The sequence below is a fragment of the Conger conger genome, chromosome 12, assembly GCF_963514075.1.
Source record: "Conger conger chromosome 12, fConCon1.1, whole genome shotgun sequence".
NCBI lineage: Eukaryota > Metazoa > Chordata > Actinopteri > Anguilliformes > Congridae > Conger > Conger conger.
Genome location: NC_083771.1, coordinates 29,568,194 through 29,586,011, shown reverse-complemented (window position 1 = coordinate 29,586,011; position 17,818 = coordinate 29,568,194). Strand labels below are relative to the sequence as shown.

At 46.2% G+C, this 17,818-nt stretch overlaps 1 protein-coding gene across 6 annotated transcripts in view; it reads left to right on the top strand.

The window, feature by feature from the left end:
• The window catches only part of ehmt1b (euchromatic histone-lysine N-methyltransferase 1b), a 52,933-nt gene that overhangs the window by 18,731 nt on the left and 16,384 nt on the right, over positions 1–17,818 (top strand). For 4 of the 6 annotated variants that reach the window (XM_061263248.1, XM_061263250.1, XM_061263249.1 and 1 more), the window contains 8 exons: positions 9,595–9,679; positions 11,853–12,361; positions 13,106–13,256; positions 14,598–14,734; positions 15,017–15,193; positions 15,563–15,646; positions 15,896–16,013; positions 16,811–16,924. In XM_061263248.1, the coding sequence (XP_061119232.1) occupies positions 9,595–9,679; positions 11,853–12,361; positions 13,106–13,256; positions 14,598–14,734; positions 15,017–15,193; positions 15,563–15,646; positions 15,896–16,013; positions 16,811–16,924 (1,375 nt within the window). Of the gene's footprint in view, positions 1–8,718; positions 8,738–9,594; positions 9,680–11,852; positions 12,362–13,105; positions 13,257–14,597; positions 14,735–15,016; positions 15,194–15,562; positions 15,647–15,895; positions 16,014–16,810; positions 16,925–17,818 lie in introns of those variants that run through there. The other 2 variants (XM_061263251.1, XM_061263247.1) reach the window with 2 other exon arrangements.

Genomic DNA, 17,818 nt, shown 5'->3' with positions numbered 1-17,818 from the left:
TCCTCTTCAAAGGGACAACATACTGCACCGAGGGATTTCCCCCTGCCTTTTTTCTTTTTCATTTAAAGTATTTCTGGTGCCGTATCCCCAACCCCTTTGTCGTGATTGTATTGCCAACACTTTCAACATGCTCAGTGGTCGAAACCATTAAAGTATTATGTAGACGCTAGTGTCTGCATGGGGATGTGTGTATCCTCTCCACATGTAGCTAAAATGTAAAAAAAAACAATGTAATTGTGCAGAAAGCCCAAGAATTCCCAGACCGGAGATAATGAAAGCCAGGGGTAGAAAAATATGTGTGTAATTAGCAACAGGTACAAAAATATTTAGGGAATCAAAATAAAATGATACACGGTCTGCATTAAGAGGATGGGAAATTAGTCTTGCCAGAAGAGATGCAGTGGTTGGTCACCCATTTTTGATCAAAGTTCACCCCTCTACAACTGAAGTGCAGGAGACCAGCCAGCTACCTGTCACCTTTCAAGGCTGCTCGAGCTGTTTTCAGCGCGTTTCCTGTCAAAGATCAAAAGAAAATGGCAGTTGGTGGTTTAGTAGGGTTAATACTGGAGGTTCTCTGTACCAGAGGTTCTGGGTAAAGATAGAGGGCCCTTTTGGAGGTTTGTTTGGGTGAAGGATTACCCTGGCCTTAATTGTTTTGTGGGGAGTAGGCCCTGGCCAAATGGCTGCTCATTCCTTCTCTGCCTTCATACCTTGCTATTCCTGAAATGGCCGCTGCTCGCATTCATCAGCGCTAAGCTTGCAGAAAAAAAAAAAGGAAAAAAAAGCCACTGAAATTTGAACTCACTGGGCATGCTCGGTCTGAGCTGTGCTAAAGGAACCAACAGAGGGAGCAGTTGGGTCACATGACTAGAGCTGGGTGAGTCGTGCATTCAGGGAGGAGGAGAAAGGAAGAGGAACAATCTGTTCGAGTCTCCCTCTCTCTTCAATGGAGTCCACCAAGAGACAGCAGGTATGACATCAGCCAGTGGGGGGCCTGGTTCTTTGCCCGGTTTGGCCTGATACAGCCCAGTTCAGCCTCTCATCCATGGCTCTGAACATTCCTCTCTGGAGGCTCTTCTTCCTTTTTTTTTTTTTCCCCCCATTTTCTTCTGAACCTTCTCTCAGTGTCTGTCTACCATTCAGATGAAGAAGGGAATTTTCCTCTGCTGGCACTGAAACAAGGCTGTCGTCTCACAGCTAAGCTGTGCAACCAGTCCTGTCAGATTCAGTGGCTGCAGGCTAAAGTAGATAGCTTTAGCAGCACCACTAGTTTGGCCCTTACCAAATGGGAAAAGAGACGTTTCCCAGATTGGGGCTGGTCTTTCAGTAATTTAGCTGCCAGCTATTGCTGTGGAGTGTTGCTGAGGGGTCTTGACTCATCCGTCATCTCTGTGAGGTTAGGAAGTTTGAAATGGTCAAAATGGGATTGATTTTTGGGCCTTCATGAGGAAATCGAAAAAGCAATTGTAGTTCTGTTCCTAAGGGAAGGTTTTAGTCAGTGCCGAGGATAATAACAGTAAGGGATTGGCGGACAGCAGGAAGATGTTCTGTCTTCTTGAATCGCATCATGCTTCTGGAACTTTCTGCACCACCTTGTGTCCGATTGCTTCCTCCTGAGCTCTTTAAAGCTACCAGGTTCTTTTTGTTTGGAGATGCACAATGAAGCCAAACACTGTAAACCAGGACTGGAGAATCGGCGGGGAAAGTGAGGAGATTTTAAGATTATTTGTAAAGAGTCAGGTAGCAGATGCAAATAAAACATTTTTATGATGAGGAGCCAACTCTGGCATCATTTTATATCATAGTCCTGGCAATGCTAACGTGGTAAAATTGTTTTGGGCAGTCAGGCTGCAGAGCAGGGTTAGATTGAAGAAATAGGTGTTTCATTGAAGGGCAGATGGCAGGCAGTTGAGACTTATTACCCGTTAAAACTTCTTCTGGAATAGCTAAATCATCCTTCACATTTGAAGTGTCCCATGTTGGAGAAAAATACTAAGACTGAATGAGGTATACTCTGAGGAATACAAAATGGATATTCTGAAAGACAAACTAATTCATTGTTGTGTGTAATGGCAAATTACATTTTCTGGGTCATTTGGTTACCTCACCTTTGTCTGACTTTTTTTATCTGTGTGCATTGGTATACAATTTCTCCTCCTTTGTGTTCATGGGCTCGATGTCTTCTAACGTTGTAGAGACAACCCCATAGTTCACCCCAGGCTACTGTTAGAAGTCGGACTCGGGTGGGGTCTCGAAAAGCACAGTTTAAAGTGCGTCAAAGGGTCTTTAAATCAAAAGGGTATGTGAGTGGTCTGTCTCTCAGCTGTGTGGCACGAGCTGGGGTTATAACTGTATCCATTACCCTGTTGTCCAGTTAATAATAAGGTGGAAGGTCCCATGCAGTTCTGGGTCATTGAGAAGTTTGTTTCATGTGGATATACGATAAGATACGTCTGTGCTATAAGATATAATCTGATCTGTCCCTGAGAAGATAAAATGGTGTGCCTATTGGGAAATTTGGTAGTAGGAAGTCAAGGTTAATGGTTTACTAGTCTATGCCTCCTCCCTGGGGCGTGGGGGTGTCGTTAGATAGCTATGGGTTGCGGAACCTGACTGAGCAAACCCTCCCTATCAAAGGGCCAGACTACCATGAACATGCTTCACCCTGCTGGGCTGCCACCCACAGAAATTATCATGGACCCCTCCCACCCCCCAAAGAACCAGACCCTCAAATGAGTCTGGCCTGGTTGATTAGGATTTAGATTCAGGCGGAATCGTGAAGAAGCAACTAATTTTAACTAATTTTGCAGAACTATCACTCGATTTGCTAGTTCCTGCTTCTCAGACTGTACAATGTTTCTCAGACTGTAATCAAGAATAGCTAATTGAGTGCCCCACAGCCCTGAAATAGGCCTGTATTAATAATTATAGGCAAACAGCGAGAGGTGTGTGCCTGTTATTGATTTGGTGTATTAGCACTGCTCTATGCTGCCATGTAAGTTACAATATTTACTTAGGATAGAATGGCTTGCCACTGCTCAGGTGGTGAATAATAGATGGCTGTAACAGAAATTATTCATATTTAATCTGAAAATCCTTTGGTATCCTTCAAGCTGTTTTTATCACAGTTATTATTGTGTTCTGTGGAGCATGACATTTAACCTGTCTCATGGGACTTTGATTTGGTTGTTAGCTAAAACATTTTTTTATTCTGGTTTATTTGAAAATGTTATTTCTCTTCTGTGCCTGGTTTAGTATTTAGGAATGGTGTGTCTTCCTCCACTCCTGAAACACACCCATCTTCCAGCTCCCCAAAAAATCTACCGTTCCTCCTCCATTGTGTCAGTAAACAGTCTGGTTACGAAATGGCCGTTGATCTGCAGGCAGCCTCCACGTCTCTACTGAGCATGCTCCCCGCTTTGCCAGTAGGGGGAGGGCTTGGGAGAGAGCACACACGAAGCATGTTCTGATTCGTCAGCTAAACGTCTCTCCTTCTTGGTCTGACTTTGCTTCTGAAACCATGTTCCTTTCGATATGCTGTGCAAATCTGTGTTTAACTGCCCTTACTTGGACCTGGGGGGAGGGTTCTCTGTCTGCTTAAGATGACCTGAGAGGAATTCCTGGTTTTCAGGCATTTTATTCTAAATTTCACAAGAACCCTTTGTTATTGCCAGGGGCCAGAGATCTGCTGTCGTTCCATAATGCGTGTTTAAAGGGTCCACCCCTGCCTCTGTACAGGGCATAAAGGTTCTGTTGGGAAAACACATGCGTGTTTTCCCAACAGAACCTTTATGCCCTGTGCCGCAAGAAATGGGACTATTCAGCCGGAGCAGGATTCCCAGATAAAACACTCTTGCTACGGTTTTCTTTCCCCATTCCAAACCTCTGTGAAATGAAGGCAGTCTGAAATGCCCACCATGGCATTGAAGTGTCAGAACAGCGTTGCAGATGTAGCCAGGAGAGTCGGAAGGGATTGGATTCCTTGGAGTGCTGTAGATCGAGGGCTTCGGAGCTCATAGTTGATCACTGTTGTGTTGTGCAAACTCAAGTCTCTGAATAATAGAAACATGATAGTAATCATGATAAAAACAGGTTTCTAAAGAAGCTCTATAAAGTGGGTAATGCCGCAGGATTCGGCAGAGAGAGCCCACAGCTGCCGAGGCATCAAACTCACAGCTGAGGTACCTGTAGCGTAGTGGTTAAGGTACATGACTGGGACCCGCAAGGTCGGTGGTTTGATCCCCGGTGTAGCCGCAATAAGATTCGCACCGCCATTGGGCCCTTGAGCAAGGCCCCTTAACCCTGGTTTGTCTCCTGCTTAGTCTAATCAACTGTACGTCACTGTGGATAAGAGCCTCTGCCAAATGCCAGTAATGTAACGTAAAAGTTCCGGAGCCGCTCCCGTGCTTTGTCTCCCGTGTGGCCGAGTCTGGCCTGATATGGAAAAAGGGGTTTGGCTCCAGCCAGTAGGAGAAACTCCACCTGACGCTTTTCAACGACTTGAGAATCCTCCAGGCTGGTGGGACCCTCCACTGTAAGGACTGTAAGTCATTTCCCACGGAGGATATTCCTCTGCTGCAGAGAATTTTCCGGGGGAGATGGCTCCATATCGATGGCCTTTACGAGGCACATGAGTGGACAAGGCAGGCTTACGGAGCTGCTGGATTCCAGAATTCTTGTCATCTCCGATTATTTTTGAGTCTGTAGTTTAGCACGTTCGGGTGGCCAGAGAGGCATTGCAACCATAAACATGTTCCTATTTTGGAATGCCTGGTTTCATAGGCTTCTCTTTGACAACCATTTTTTGCAGCCTGTGGCTGGGGATAAGGCTTGGGCCTGTTCTCCTTCCATGTAATAACATCAGTTATTTGTTGCGTGTTTGTTTTTCCAGCATTTTCCCCTTGAACTAATTACCTGAAGTGGACTATTTTTAAAGAGGCCAAAAGCGAGAAAATGTATCCAAATTTATTGGGTTGTAATTGACTATTTACGGATTTAGTTAATCAATTGCCATGTGAAATGTGGCTTTATTTGATTCTGGCTCTTACTCTCGAAACCAACTGCACCTGGGCAACTGCGATGGAACATGACTATATTTATAATATAATCATTATAATTTGTTATTTAGCTGACGCTTTTATCCAAAGTGACTTACAGTTGATTAGACTAAGCAGGGGACAATCCCCCTGAAGCAATTTGGGGTTAATGGTCTTGCTCAAGGGCCCAACAGCTGTGCGGATCTTATCCAGGGCTTGAACCTCCAACCTTCTGGGTCTCAGTCATGTACCTTAGCCACTAGGCTACAAGCTGCCCTCAGGTTTGTTGGAAGGCCTTTTGTCTACAGTCTGTGACTTTCACCACTTCCACTCCCAGCAGATCTCAGGGTAGAAACGCATGACTCTCCAAGTGCGTAACCTTGGAGTTTCTTTCTTTCTTTTTTTTTCGTAGTTACAGCATTGATGATTTGCACTTTAGTGTAATTGGATAACAGCCTAGATGATGGTTTCTAATCTGATAATCCATTACATTTGATTACTCTTGTTGAAAATGAAATTTTTAATCACAAGTATATGAAAATTTTTTGAACAAAATCATGATCCTTTATTTAAGAAGTTAAAGAATATAAACAACACTGTGTAGTTGCTATATTTGCTCCAGTAAATACTCTTGAAAACATATTTTTAACTAGGAGACGGCTCGAAACACCCGTCCATGACTTTTTGGTGAACCTGCTTCCCGATTTCCCAGGGAAACCAAGATATTGATATGACACAATCGCTTACACCACCGTGTGGAAGAGCACACAGTCATAAATAATGAACTAGCCAGGGGGATACCAGTCATGCCCAGTGTGCAAGGGCACATACTGCTTGATGTGAATATGGACTGGATTGGAAACATTGTACAGTGTGTGGTGAAACATGATTTCTGCACCAGTTCAGATGCCGAGAACAGATGCTCATAGCTCTCAAAATCGTCATGCGGTGATCTGTCACATGCCTAGCCAACGTGAATATCGAATTGTTGGCCCCGGGAGGTGGGGGGGTTGGTTTGGGGGGGGCAGATGAGTACTCCAAATTGCCATCCCACTTACGTGGCCTCAACTCTTCAGGTTGTGGAGTGTGTCTGCCTGCTGGGGCGGGTGTGAGACTGTGTGGGCTGTCTGCAGGTGTTCTGAGAGAGCAGCAGGCGATAAGAGTAAGAGTGTGTCAGTCGTCAGTCCATGGTCCTTGGAGTGGTCTGTGCGGATCAGGGTGGAGGGGAATTAGAGGTAGACAGCTGGTGAAAAGGATTGGTGGTGTCCCATGTTCTGTTAGCATCCCATTGACAGTCTCTTAACTTCCCCTTAGCATTCCCATTAGCATCCTTTTAGCCCTGGCTGTTGCTAACGATCTGTGAGGGTCTCAAGGGTCCTTGAGGCCAAAATGATGTCACATCCGCAGACACGCCCCTGTGCGAGGGTCCGCATGGCTGTTCCATGCACTCTATGCGGACGTGCCCACGCAGAAATAACGGCTAGACAACTAGTCTGGGACAATATGGGTTTGCTGCGTACATGTGTACATTCAGCACAATTATGAAGAGGGCTGCGAGTTTCAATAAAGGAAACTGAAATTATTCCTGTGGAGACACATCAGGGGTATTAATCCTGCAAACGCATTTTCTTTGTGACTTGAAGTCATTGAAATCCCCTGCTTCCATCCAATGCGGAAAGCATGACTTTTATTCTCTTGTACATGGAGGAGCGGGGCTATTGCCCAAATGCCTTTCTTTTGGAGAGGCTGCTTTTGTTGCTCTGTTGGGAGGATTGGGGTTCTGGAGTCCTCCTGCACTCCTTCAGGATTCCCCTTACTGTGCAGGTCTGAAGATGGATGGCTTTGTCCTGCGTGCCTGTGTACTTAAATGCACAGGCGCTTCTGCATTTGCTTCTACAAAAATTGGATCTTCTCTTCACTCTGGAGGCTCATTTCGAGGTTTCAGAGTTTCTGTTTGATCTTATTTTCACTTGACCTAATTCATGTGTTTGTTGGAGAAAGTGAAAGGGCAGTGATGTCATCGATGGGGTGGGCTAGCACTGACCTGAGCCTAGAGCCTTCCTCTTGACTTGACTGTTTCCAAATTGATGTTTTTGAGGGGAATGTTTGGATGGAGAGGAAGAGAGAGACCAGAGCAAAGGCAGGGGTGGGCATATTGTTTTGCCTCTTCCCAAGAGAGAGAGAAAGAAAGGATAGGGAAAAGAAGAGGGGAAGAGAAAGATGGTGATGGTGATGGAGATGTTTTATGTTTTATGCCTTACTGAACCTACTGATGCTCTTACTGAAGACCTGTCTTTGTCTGAAATTCCTTACTGAAGCTCTGAGGCTGTCTCTCTGAAACTGAAGCCGTCCCTACATCTACTTCTCTGTATGGACCTACTCTCTGCCTCATTCCAGTACCGGTTCCGCCAAAGCAAGAACGACGGCATATTAGTGACCAGTTGGATAGAGCATAATGAATCGAGTTCATCATCCTCATAAACATTTTTTTAAGCGTTTGCTTGGGGAGATGGTGCAGGTCAGCGGGTTTGTGAGCAGCGAGATGTCTCTGTTGCTCTTTCTCTCCCTGATTTACGTAACGGCTCAGTGGCACACGTTGATCCGTCTGTGCTCTGCGGCTCGGCGTGCGTGAGCGCTCCTGTGTGTCTGTGTGCGTCGCTCTTTCTCAGACGTCTTCCTCGGAGCCCTGAAGCCGCTGAACGTGGGAAACGGGACAGATGCACGTACGAACAATCCCTTCCCCCATCCGCACGGAAGGGCTTCCGTACTGCCCGTCTGAAGCTGTGGACTGCTTCCAGCAAAGCGTTGATCCGGGGAAGGGGCTCAGGATTCAGCGTCTCTGAAAGGGCTTCATGACTGCGTGGGTGTTAGTGTTATTTTGGAAACGGCTAATGCTGAACTGAAAGCAAAACCAATTTAATTATACATAGGGGACCCAGACCTGTTTTTTTTTTTTTTGTTTTTTTGTTTTTTTTTATATACCATAATTCCATATGCTACCCCGGGAAGGTTCTTGGCAGTCTTCCCTGAGGATGGACTCTCCCATTTCAGATTCCAGATTTCTGGTTCCACATCTCCTCTGACTGTTGATTCGGGCCCAGAGGCCCTTGGTTTTGGGATTGCGAGAGTGGCTTTCTCAGGGCAATGGTGGTTCAGGTAGGCCTCCTTTGCCCCGGAACTGTCCCACGCATCCCATAGGCCCAGACCACACAGTCTATAACGAGATCGCTCTGCTGATGTTCTTTTACATTTTTAATGCTGTAATGTGCTTTTATAGCAACCCTTGGGTTGTGGAGGTGAAAGGTCTAGTCTAAATTAACAGAGGATCTTTAAACAAAAAAAATAGCAAAAGGCAATCATCATGCGTTTCTGTTGTGTTCTTTTTTTTTTGTGCGACCTGTGGGTTTCCACAGCGACCAAAGCCCCAATATAGAGTCTCTCCCCTGAGAACCAGGCTTTCTATTCCTTCACAGAACAGGGACACAGCCAGCCTTCCGAGCGGTTTCCCATCGCGTTTATGAAATGTGATTTTCGAATTTTTACGCTCTACACGTTTAAACACTGCAGCGTTTTTGTACGCGGAGGCTCGTCTATTGCGCCAGCCTGGTTCGGAGACCAGCTTTTTCGTCTGTCACGTAGATGACATTTCGGCGGTCGCCATGACTACTCCGCTGCGCTGACGGAGGAGCGAACACGTGAACGTGAGTACGGGACTGGGCCGCGCGGTGTGCCTGCACCTGTCACATCGCTCGCGAATGGCTCTGAAAGGACCGGTTCAGAACTTTCTGTCACGGACCAGGCCATCGCCTGAGGAAGCCGTGTAGCCCCTGCGGTGGCCTGGAGTTGAAGAGCAGAGCTGCTGTCCTCTGGCTGAGGAAACTCACGGACTCTGGGAGTGGGCCTCTGCTGGAAGTCTGTGCTCCTCTGTTGTAGTCTAGTGCGTCTTCTCCATACTGGTTGGAGGAAGTATTACATTACTGGCATTTGGCAGACGCTCTTATCCAGAGCGACGTACAGACTAAGCAGGAGACAATCCTCCCCTGGAGCAATGCAGGGTTAAGGGCCTTGCTCAAGGGCCCAACGGCTGTGCGGATCTTATCGTGGCTACACTGGGATTAGAACCACCGACCTTGTGTGTCCCAATCATTTACCTTAACCACTACGCTACAGGCCGCCCACATCTTGCCCGCATCTTGTGTAATCTCATGGCCTGCTCCTTCCCCTGGCACCACCGTATTGTTTTGTGCATAGAGAATTGGTCAAACTTCAGTGTGGGCAATGTATTTTTTTTTTTATTTACTTATTTTTTCTCCCAAAAACAAAGACCCTAACCCCTTCCCTATCTTCTCTGTTTGGAGGTCCGCCACTCTGTTTGCTGTTGTCGCCCTTTATTGTTTTTCAAATAAAAATATATATTTATACCTGAAGTCTTTTATAACTGCAAGTGAAACACCCTCCCATCCACCCCCGATATACACATGGTCTCCTGGGACAGGGGGCTTTGGCAGGTCTGAAAGTGCAGCTTCTCTGAGCAGGTGTGTGTCTCTTTCCTTCTCAGCCCAGTTTGGTGAAGGGCGTGGCGGGGAAGGGAGAGCCGATGAAGACAGAACTGATGAAGGAGCCGCCTAGCAACAGAGAAGGAGGTGAGTCTGGGATTTGTAGTTTTTCCCCCTGGTTAGTGCGAGGCTGTAGTCACTCTACTGACTGATCCAGTGAATCCAGGAGATGAATTCGGGGTGGACTGTGGTTGTGGAAGTTGGCGGTGTGGACGGTGTGGGGGGTGGGGGGGTGATATTGCAATTCGGTGATAATAAATTTGAACAGTGAATAAATTGGGCTGAACAAGACATAAGAAAATGCAGCGTGCCTTACGTTTGTAAATGAGTATTGCCACGGATTACACCTCTATTTCACGGGCCAAATTTAATTGATTTTCTGCCTTGATATGTGGACTTAATCAAAATATCATTGGGGGTGGGTAATCTGGCCAGCAGGCCTTCAGTTTGACACATACTGCAATATATTATGAATGTTTAGCCATGAATTAATTGAGTTTCTGAAAAGCGTGAGCTCCCCTCCAAAGCTCATGATATGCATGATGCAGGGGAAGACTCTTCTAATGCATTATCCTCTAACTTATTTAATTACTCCCCTCGCAATACACAGTGCCATGGGCCAGATTTGATACGACACCACGAGCCCGGACCCCCCCCCCCTCCCCCCAGTGTTGTGTTCTGTCAGTGGACAGCAGAATTGATTTCACTCATATTTGACCCCTTTCAGACAAAACAAAAGAACTTCAGAAAAACAAACATCAAAATGGAGCAAGACAAGCACAGTGGATACAAAGGATAACAGCCATATGTTCAAATGAATACCTTCTTTTTTTATTTTTTTGGGGAATGGCTTGCCTTTGAGCTTTCACACACATACAGGGGGCCACATTGGCTCATGCGGTCTGTCAGAGGGTTGCCGGTTCGATCACCCTGTGTCGAAGTGTCCCTGAGCAAGACACCTAACCCCCAAATGCTCCTGACGAGCTGGTTGGTGCTTTCCATGGCAGCCAATCGCCGTTGGTGAGTGTGTATGAATCGGTGAATGAGAAGTATCAATTGTACAGCGCTTTGGATAAAGGCGCTATATAAAAATGCCAAACTAAACTAAACCATACAGGACACATACACATGCTCACACACCCCTTTCTGCCGGTGGAGCCAGCTGTACTCACTCTCAGTACACGTACAAACTACCTCACGCCTTCTTGTGCACAAACTGCTTTGGAATTATTTCAAATGCTGAGAGTACTCAAAATGGAGACTTGCAGGCCTGAAAGGGGCATAGATTACTGTCAGACAGACAGTTCCTGTACGTAGCCAAATTTGTTATGTCTCCTACTCTTGCAATAAACAATTGCCTTCCCACCTAACACCTATTTTTAATGGGGGCAACATTAGCTCAGGAGGCAAGAGCGGTCTTCTGGCAGTCAGCAGGTTGATCCCCTGCCCTGGGTGTGTCAAAGGGGCCCTGAGCAAAACACCTAACCCCTCATTGCTCCTGACAAACTGATTGGTACCTTGCATGGTAGCCTATTGCTGTTGGTGTGTGAGTGTGTGTGTGTGTGTGAATAGGTGAATGAGAGGAATCAATTGTGAAGCGCTTTGGATAAAACCGCTGTATAAATGCAGTCCATGCCTCCAGTCATCCTGTCAAAATGTGAAACTGGGCTGGGAGGAATTTGGATAGTCTTACATTTTTTATTGATTTTATTGATTTTGAGTTTTGTTTGGAAGTAACTTTTATCAGTGTTAACCAATATAGATGTAGCCCTGACTTGCCGGTCTGTAACCCTGTGTTTGTATACGGTTGATAGGGAAGTTTATCTCTCCATGTTCGGCATTTGCCACAGAACATAACAGCAGAAAAATGGTTTCTACCTGCATTTCTTTAAGTTCTTTTAAGATTCAAATCTGGAGCCATTGGTTTTTCAGGCCCATTCAGTTTTCCCTCACAGTAATTTAAGTAATGTATCCAGAATTTTTAAAAAATTTAAATAACTCAGCCCACTAATTTTCCTGAAAGTGGTGTTGTATTCCTTGCGGTGGAATATATGGTTGTGCTTTCTCAGTGAGCATTCTCTGTCACGGGAAATTAATTGGATCTAATAGCTCCAAGCCTATTTTAAAGTAGTTTACTTAAGTCAGCTGACCCTTATTAAGCTGTAACTTTGTCCGTGACCTTAAGTGTCCACTTTTTCCCGTCAGTCACTGAATCTCTGTAACATTGTTCTGATTTAACGTGGCTTCCTGGTGCTTTCAGACGGAGCGGAGGAGGGGGTCACGGACAGGCGGCCGGAGCCCCCCAGGGGGGAGGTGGAGATGAACGGGACCTGCGAGCGGCCGGGGGCAGGAAAGTCCCCTCACGGCTCCGGCGCCAGAGCGGGGGGGCGGCCGGGCGAGGCGAGCGGGGTTTCGCGGATCCGTGAGAACGGCGTGGCGGACCGGGACGCCCCGCACGGCTCCGTCACCGGGAGCAACGGCTTCATCCTCGGGGGCCAGCAGCTGGAGGGCGGGGCGGCGGCCACGCACAGGACTAGCGGCTCGCCCGCGGCCCCCTCTTTGGTGGGACACGCCACCAAGACCTTCCCGCCCTCCTCGGGCCTAGCCAGAGCCCGGAATCTTGGTGCATCAAAGACTGACGCGGGCGCGGGCGCGGGCGGGGAGACAGAGACTAAAAACGGAATGGCCCAACCCCCCTCGCAACCGGTCACCGTACACCGGGCGCGCAAGACCATGGCAAGGCCCGCCTCCAACCAGTCAACACTAAAGGTGCGGAGAACTTCCGTACCGTCTGCGCACATGGTTTTACTATGTTATACAGACGTGTTGAGGGTTTTACTGTGCTAAAAGTGCTGGGAGATATTTTTCTGCCAAGACTGTTTGTGTTCATTTTATTGAGAGAACACTGAAGTGACTGATGGCTGTTATACCTTGTACACCGTTGGTGTCGTTTAGAGTGTACAGTCAACATGAGAGGTACTATTGGCTGTAAATTTGCTCCACACTTAATCTTGGTTATAGGCAGTGCTTATACATTCGATACTCTGAGTGTTAATAGTTTTACAGTCAACACTTAAGTTACCAGTGTCTGGTAGCTTAAGTCTTTACACCGTAGGCTAAATGCTGTGAGATTTTCCAGGCAGCACTACTGGTGTTGAGAATAAAAGGTCAAATTTTTTCCCTATATTTTTACTTATGTTTTGTATTTCATTTGCAATTGTTCCTTTATGGCTGATCTTTTCCAAGATGGCTTGTTTGACAATACTGAATAGGTAATGTGAATGTGCATACATCTTGCATTTTTCCCAACAGCCAGCTTTAAATTATGTGCCAATTAGCATTCTGGTTAATAAACTGTTATCCCTTACTGACTCATTTGGGCAATTATGAACTTAGTGGGGGCATATCATGACTTGTTTTGGTCTGTTTAAAAAAAAAAAAAAAAATTTTGTTTTTTATAAGGATTTAATAAGGTTGGAAAATGTGAACATAATTCCCTTATTCTTTCTGTAGCTTCTGAACAGGGAACTAAAAGAACCAAACGTCAGGAAAGAGGAGATTCAGACGGAGGCTGAGAAACCCCCACAGACACCCCCACCTTCCCAAAACCAACTACCTCGGAACCAAAACGAATCAGCAACTGGCCCCACCAAGACACAGACAGGTCAGGCCTCCGCCAACACCCCCAGCTCCTCCCACTGATCAGAGGCATCTTATCCCTTCATTTAATTGTGTTGTGCCTTTGTATTGTATTGAACATTATGTTGTCATCTCTGCTTGCTCCTCCCTTGGCCAGGGCTCCCTTGTAAAAGAGATAACAATCTCAGTGGGACTCACATGGTTAAATAATGGAGAATTATTATTATTATTTTTAAATCCTCCATCCTCATCTGAATTTCCCAGTCATAGTTTATTTGTTCAGCAATATCTGAGAGCCTACGATTACAGATTAATTTTTCTTTTTTTTCAAAATGTGCCCGTATTTCTCCTCTCTGTGCGATAATTACACTTTTTTTGTATCCCTTGTAATTTCATCACAATTACCAACAAAGTTGTTCTTTTGTTTGTCTGTTTACAAAATGTTTTTTATTTCTATAGAAAAACTGTATGAAGTATTTGAATTGATTGATCAATTTGTTGATTTATTTGTTTCCCTTCAGGCAAACCTTCGGCAAATCTAAAAACAAGCAATCCTATTGCTTAGTTGCAACAGCATTACCCTCGTCCTAGACGGGAGTGTGCTCAAAGATGGCTCCCAGTGTACATTTTAAAATGGCGGTGGTAATATTTCCTTTCAGCACACGGTGCATAATTCTATCAGAGTTATGTCTTTATGACCCGTGTGAATACACCCTGGTGAGCAGGTTATTGCGGTTTCTCAAAGGGACAGGTGTTTCTTATAACCAGCTGAGAAGATCCAGGTGACTGATTTCTCTCCGTTTTGTACAAATCACCGTGGTTTCTTTTCCAGATGTCCCCTTTGTGTGTTGGTAATTACTGATGTCTTCCCCCCTGTACACTGCAGTCACGTTTTAGGAGAGTCTTGCTATAGAGTGTTATGAAGTGAGAAAAGAGCAGAGCAGAGAAGTCGCCTGGTATGTAAGAATCCCTTCGTATTTAGTAGCTTGTGTTTACAACCGCTGTCAGATCAGAAGTGACATGTCATATCGGATGTGTGTCGAAGGGATTGCAGCTGGTTGTGTTTTTCTCAAGAGCCACAGGGGGGCACTCATCTTGAGTATAGTGTTTCTAATTAAGCATCATACAGTCAATTTGTTGGAGGTTGCTTAACAAGTTGTAGAAAAGGTACAAAATGTACAGAGGTGAGGCAGGGATTACTGTTTATTCCCCAATGCCACGAAGCAGCTTCTGAAGATGGACAGATGGTGGAGAATGAATCAATCAATGGCTAGCTGTCGACATTCAGAGATGCGTGTGGAAAAGGGGTCCTGTGATTGGCTCGTGTTGAGGAAGCGTTGATTCATGGCCCCGTGATTGGTTTCAGCAGCGGTGGTCGGGTCGCGGAAGAAGAAGAGGAAGATGGGGACCTACAGCCTCGTCCCCAAGAAGAAAACCAAAGTGCTGAAGCGCTCAGTGCTGGAGATCTTCAAGGACCTGAGCCGTGCCTCTCTCACTGCTCAGGTTAGCACGTCAGCACACACGTTCAATCGAGCTTTCACACGTTCACTCATTTCCGCATATTAATGCAAACCCACACACAAACACAAATGTGCACGTGTGTAGTTCATCGGCCTCACGCCTCCTTCACCATTCCAAATTAAGAGAAAAAGAAACAAATTGAATGTTAAAAAAATAAAATAAAAAATAAAACAAAAAACCTCATCTAGGAATAAAACCTGTGACCTCAGTGGCAAGCCCCGGCTCTTTAACAGCAGCTCTGGTGCCTCCTCTCCCTCGTAACAGAAGGAGAGATTGCACATGAACGGAGAGAGTGTGGAAAACGAGTCTGAGGAGGAAGAGTCCGAGGACGGGGAGGGAGAGGAGTCGGAGGAAGAAGAGGAACAGAGCGGGGAGGTGGTGGAGGAGGGTGTGGCCGCCCCCCAGGATGTGGGCAGAACAGAGGAGAGCAGTACACCACAGGTCAGCCCCGCCTCATTGGCCACTGCACGAGCACATCCCCCCCAAAGAAATATTAAGAAGATGATCAACAATGCCACAATCTGGAGAATATTACCACACTTTGAATCTGGTTTCCTGGACCTTTATGTGTTAAATTTAAGTTGCTGTTTGGCTAAAGAGTTCACACATCCTTGTTTCCAAGGCCTAAATTGGCTGCGGGTTGAAAAGGAACTCCAAATATTTCTCTAAAGACTCTGCGGCCCTCTGGAACCAGAGTTTGAGTTCCCCGTTCTGTTCATGCTGGTACATGCATCCTAGAGAGGGCAGGGGCAGGCTGAGCTAAGGGAGACCATAACCCTACCAAAACTTTACACCTGATTCCTTTCTTAGGGGGTTGGGGAGGCGGGGGAGGAGCAGGAGACAGAGGAGTCAGGCGATGAAGATGGTGAAGAGGAGGGCAACGACTCAGACCTGGTGAGGGCCCCTATATCCCTGCGGGCTATCTTTTGGTTTTATGACCATGTAACCAAACAAACGGAACACAAACAAGAAAGTTTGAATCACCGTGATGTCATCCAGGAAACACCATTCCTGTAATTGGCCAGTTGAGGATGGCCTTCCGTTTGAGTGACACCGAGCAGGTAGCTCTTGCTGTGACAGGCAGACGCAGTGCCACAATGGGCAAACACTCACTTCCTGTTTTCTGGCCTCCTTCGTTTCCAGAGCTCCGAGTCCGGCCTGAAGAAACGACTGAAGAAGAAAGGAAAAAGCGACAATCCCTGGCTGCGGCCATCCAGGAAGCGCAAGCGGAAGATGAAATCGAAGGCCGAGGGTCTCTCAGGTACACGCTTGCTTTTCTTTCTTTTCCTTTATTTCCATTTGCTTTCAGTGGATGGGTTTAACGGTAAATTGGTCCATACAAGATGTAAGATGCTTTTATTGCCAGGCAACAAGGACGGTGGCATTTCCTTTTGGTACAGCATAAGTTAGCTCGGAGTACAAGCCAGACCATTAGATCACCCACCCACACAGACAATGAAATAAACACATTAACATGTATATCAATGGTGGGAAATTCTGGTCCTGGTTGGCTGTTATGCTGGCTAAATTAGCTAATTGGTTGTATACACTGGTGTGCAAATGGTAGCCATGTACCTTTCTCGCTGCCTTCCCTCATACAGAAAATAACTTTTAATAAAATGGAATCAAAGTAAAATTAAAGGTACAATAGGTAAAATGTTTGTGTAAAAATATTGCTGCAAGACCATGGTAAATCCCTTCCTATCATTGAAAAAGGCTCACTGATATATTTACTCACCCTCTACCTGTGTTTATATTCCTTCAATTCGGGTTTCGAAATATGCAGTTGACGGGCCGTCGCTCTGTACCAAATAGCTGTTTAGCTGTAGAATAATCTAAGCTCAGTGGTTGGAAAATTGGTTCTAATTGCCACAGCCAATGGCGTTTCAACTTCAGCTCGTTCACAGAGAAGGGGGAGGGATAAACTGTTGTGGTTTCAGCGTGCTTGTTGCTGCTATTCCTCTCTTGACCGTTAGAAGTACAAAATGACCTATTTTACCTTTAACTTGAACTTTCTCCCTCTCTCCTCTTCCTCTCTGTGTCTCTCTCCTGGCCCAGGCAATGAGGCTGAGCCTCAGGCCCTGGCTGGTATCAGCAAGGAGTACACTGAGGTGCCCCTGGACTCGCTCAACCTCAAGGCCCAGGAGGAGCTGCTCTCATCTCAGCACTCTGGTGAGGGCCATGGGAGGACCCTTGGTGCACCCCTCCTGTTGGGAGAGGGCAGACTACCAGGCTGAGTGGTGTCTGCCCCTCCCCACCGAGTGTGCATTCAGCCCCTGCTTCTTTTTCCACAGTCTCATCGGCACTCAGTTTCTCTGCGCTGCTGGTGCAGACAGACCAAAGGCTTGCCATGTACTGGCGTCCAACACTCTTGAGTTGATCCCCCGACCCTGGACAGCTGGCTGGTTTTCACCAATTGGGTTAAGCTGCTGGGTTAAGCCGCACTGACCTCACCCTGGTTTCTTTGGTCTGAATTGATTATTGATTTTAAGGTGAAAGCAAAAGCCTTGATGATCACTGCTCAGAACGGTCACTGATAGGGCTCTTGCTATCATTTAATCGTTTGCCCCTTCAGGATAGAAATAAACGGAACCTCCAATATCCTTTCATTTGGGACAGCTGTGAGAACCTGCGTGGGAGGGAGTTTCAAACTGTGCCTAAATCACTTGAGGCTAAAGAACGATTTTGGCCGAAAACGGAACCTGTTGCCGGCTTTTTTTTCTCACCAGACCCCCTCCGGCGGTAAAACGCTGTGAAAGCTGTGTGTGCTCATTAGTGTCCGAGAGGAAGGCCCGGATGATTAGCACATTAGCCTGTTACAGATTCTCATTTCACTCCTCCTTTTTGTGCCCCTGAAGTCTGCGATGAGACAAGATTTTGTTTTCGGGACTCGTCTTCACAGACACAGTTTTCCATCTGTTAGATTAGAATCTTCGTATTTGTTAAAATTTGATTTTTTTTTGTCAATGATATGCTTGAGGAGGCTCTGTTCAAGAAAGTCCTTTTTAGGCCCATCTACTGCCAACAAAAGTTTTCTTCAGTGAAGCAGTGACTTAGGTGAGTGAC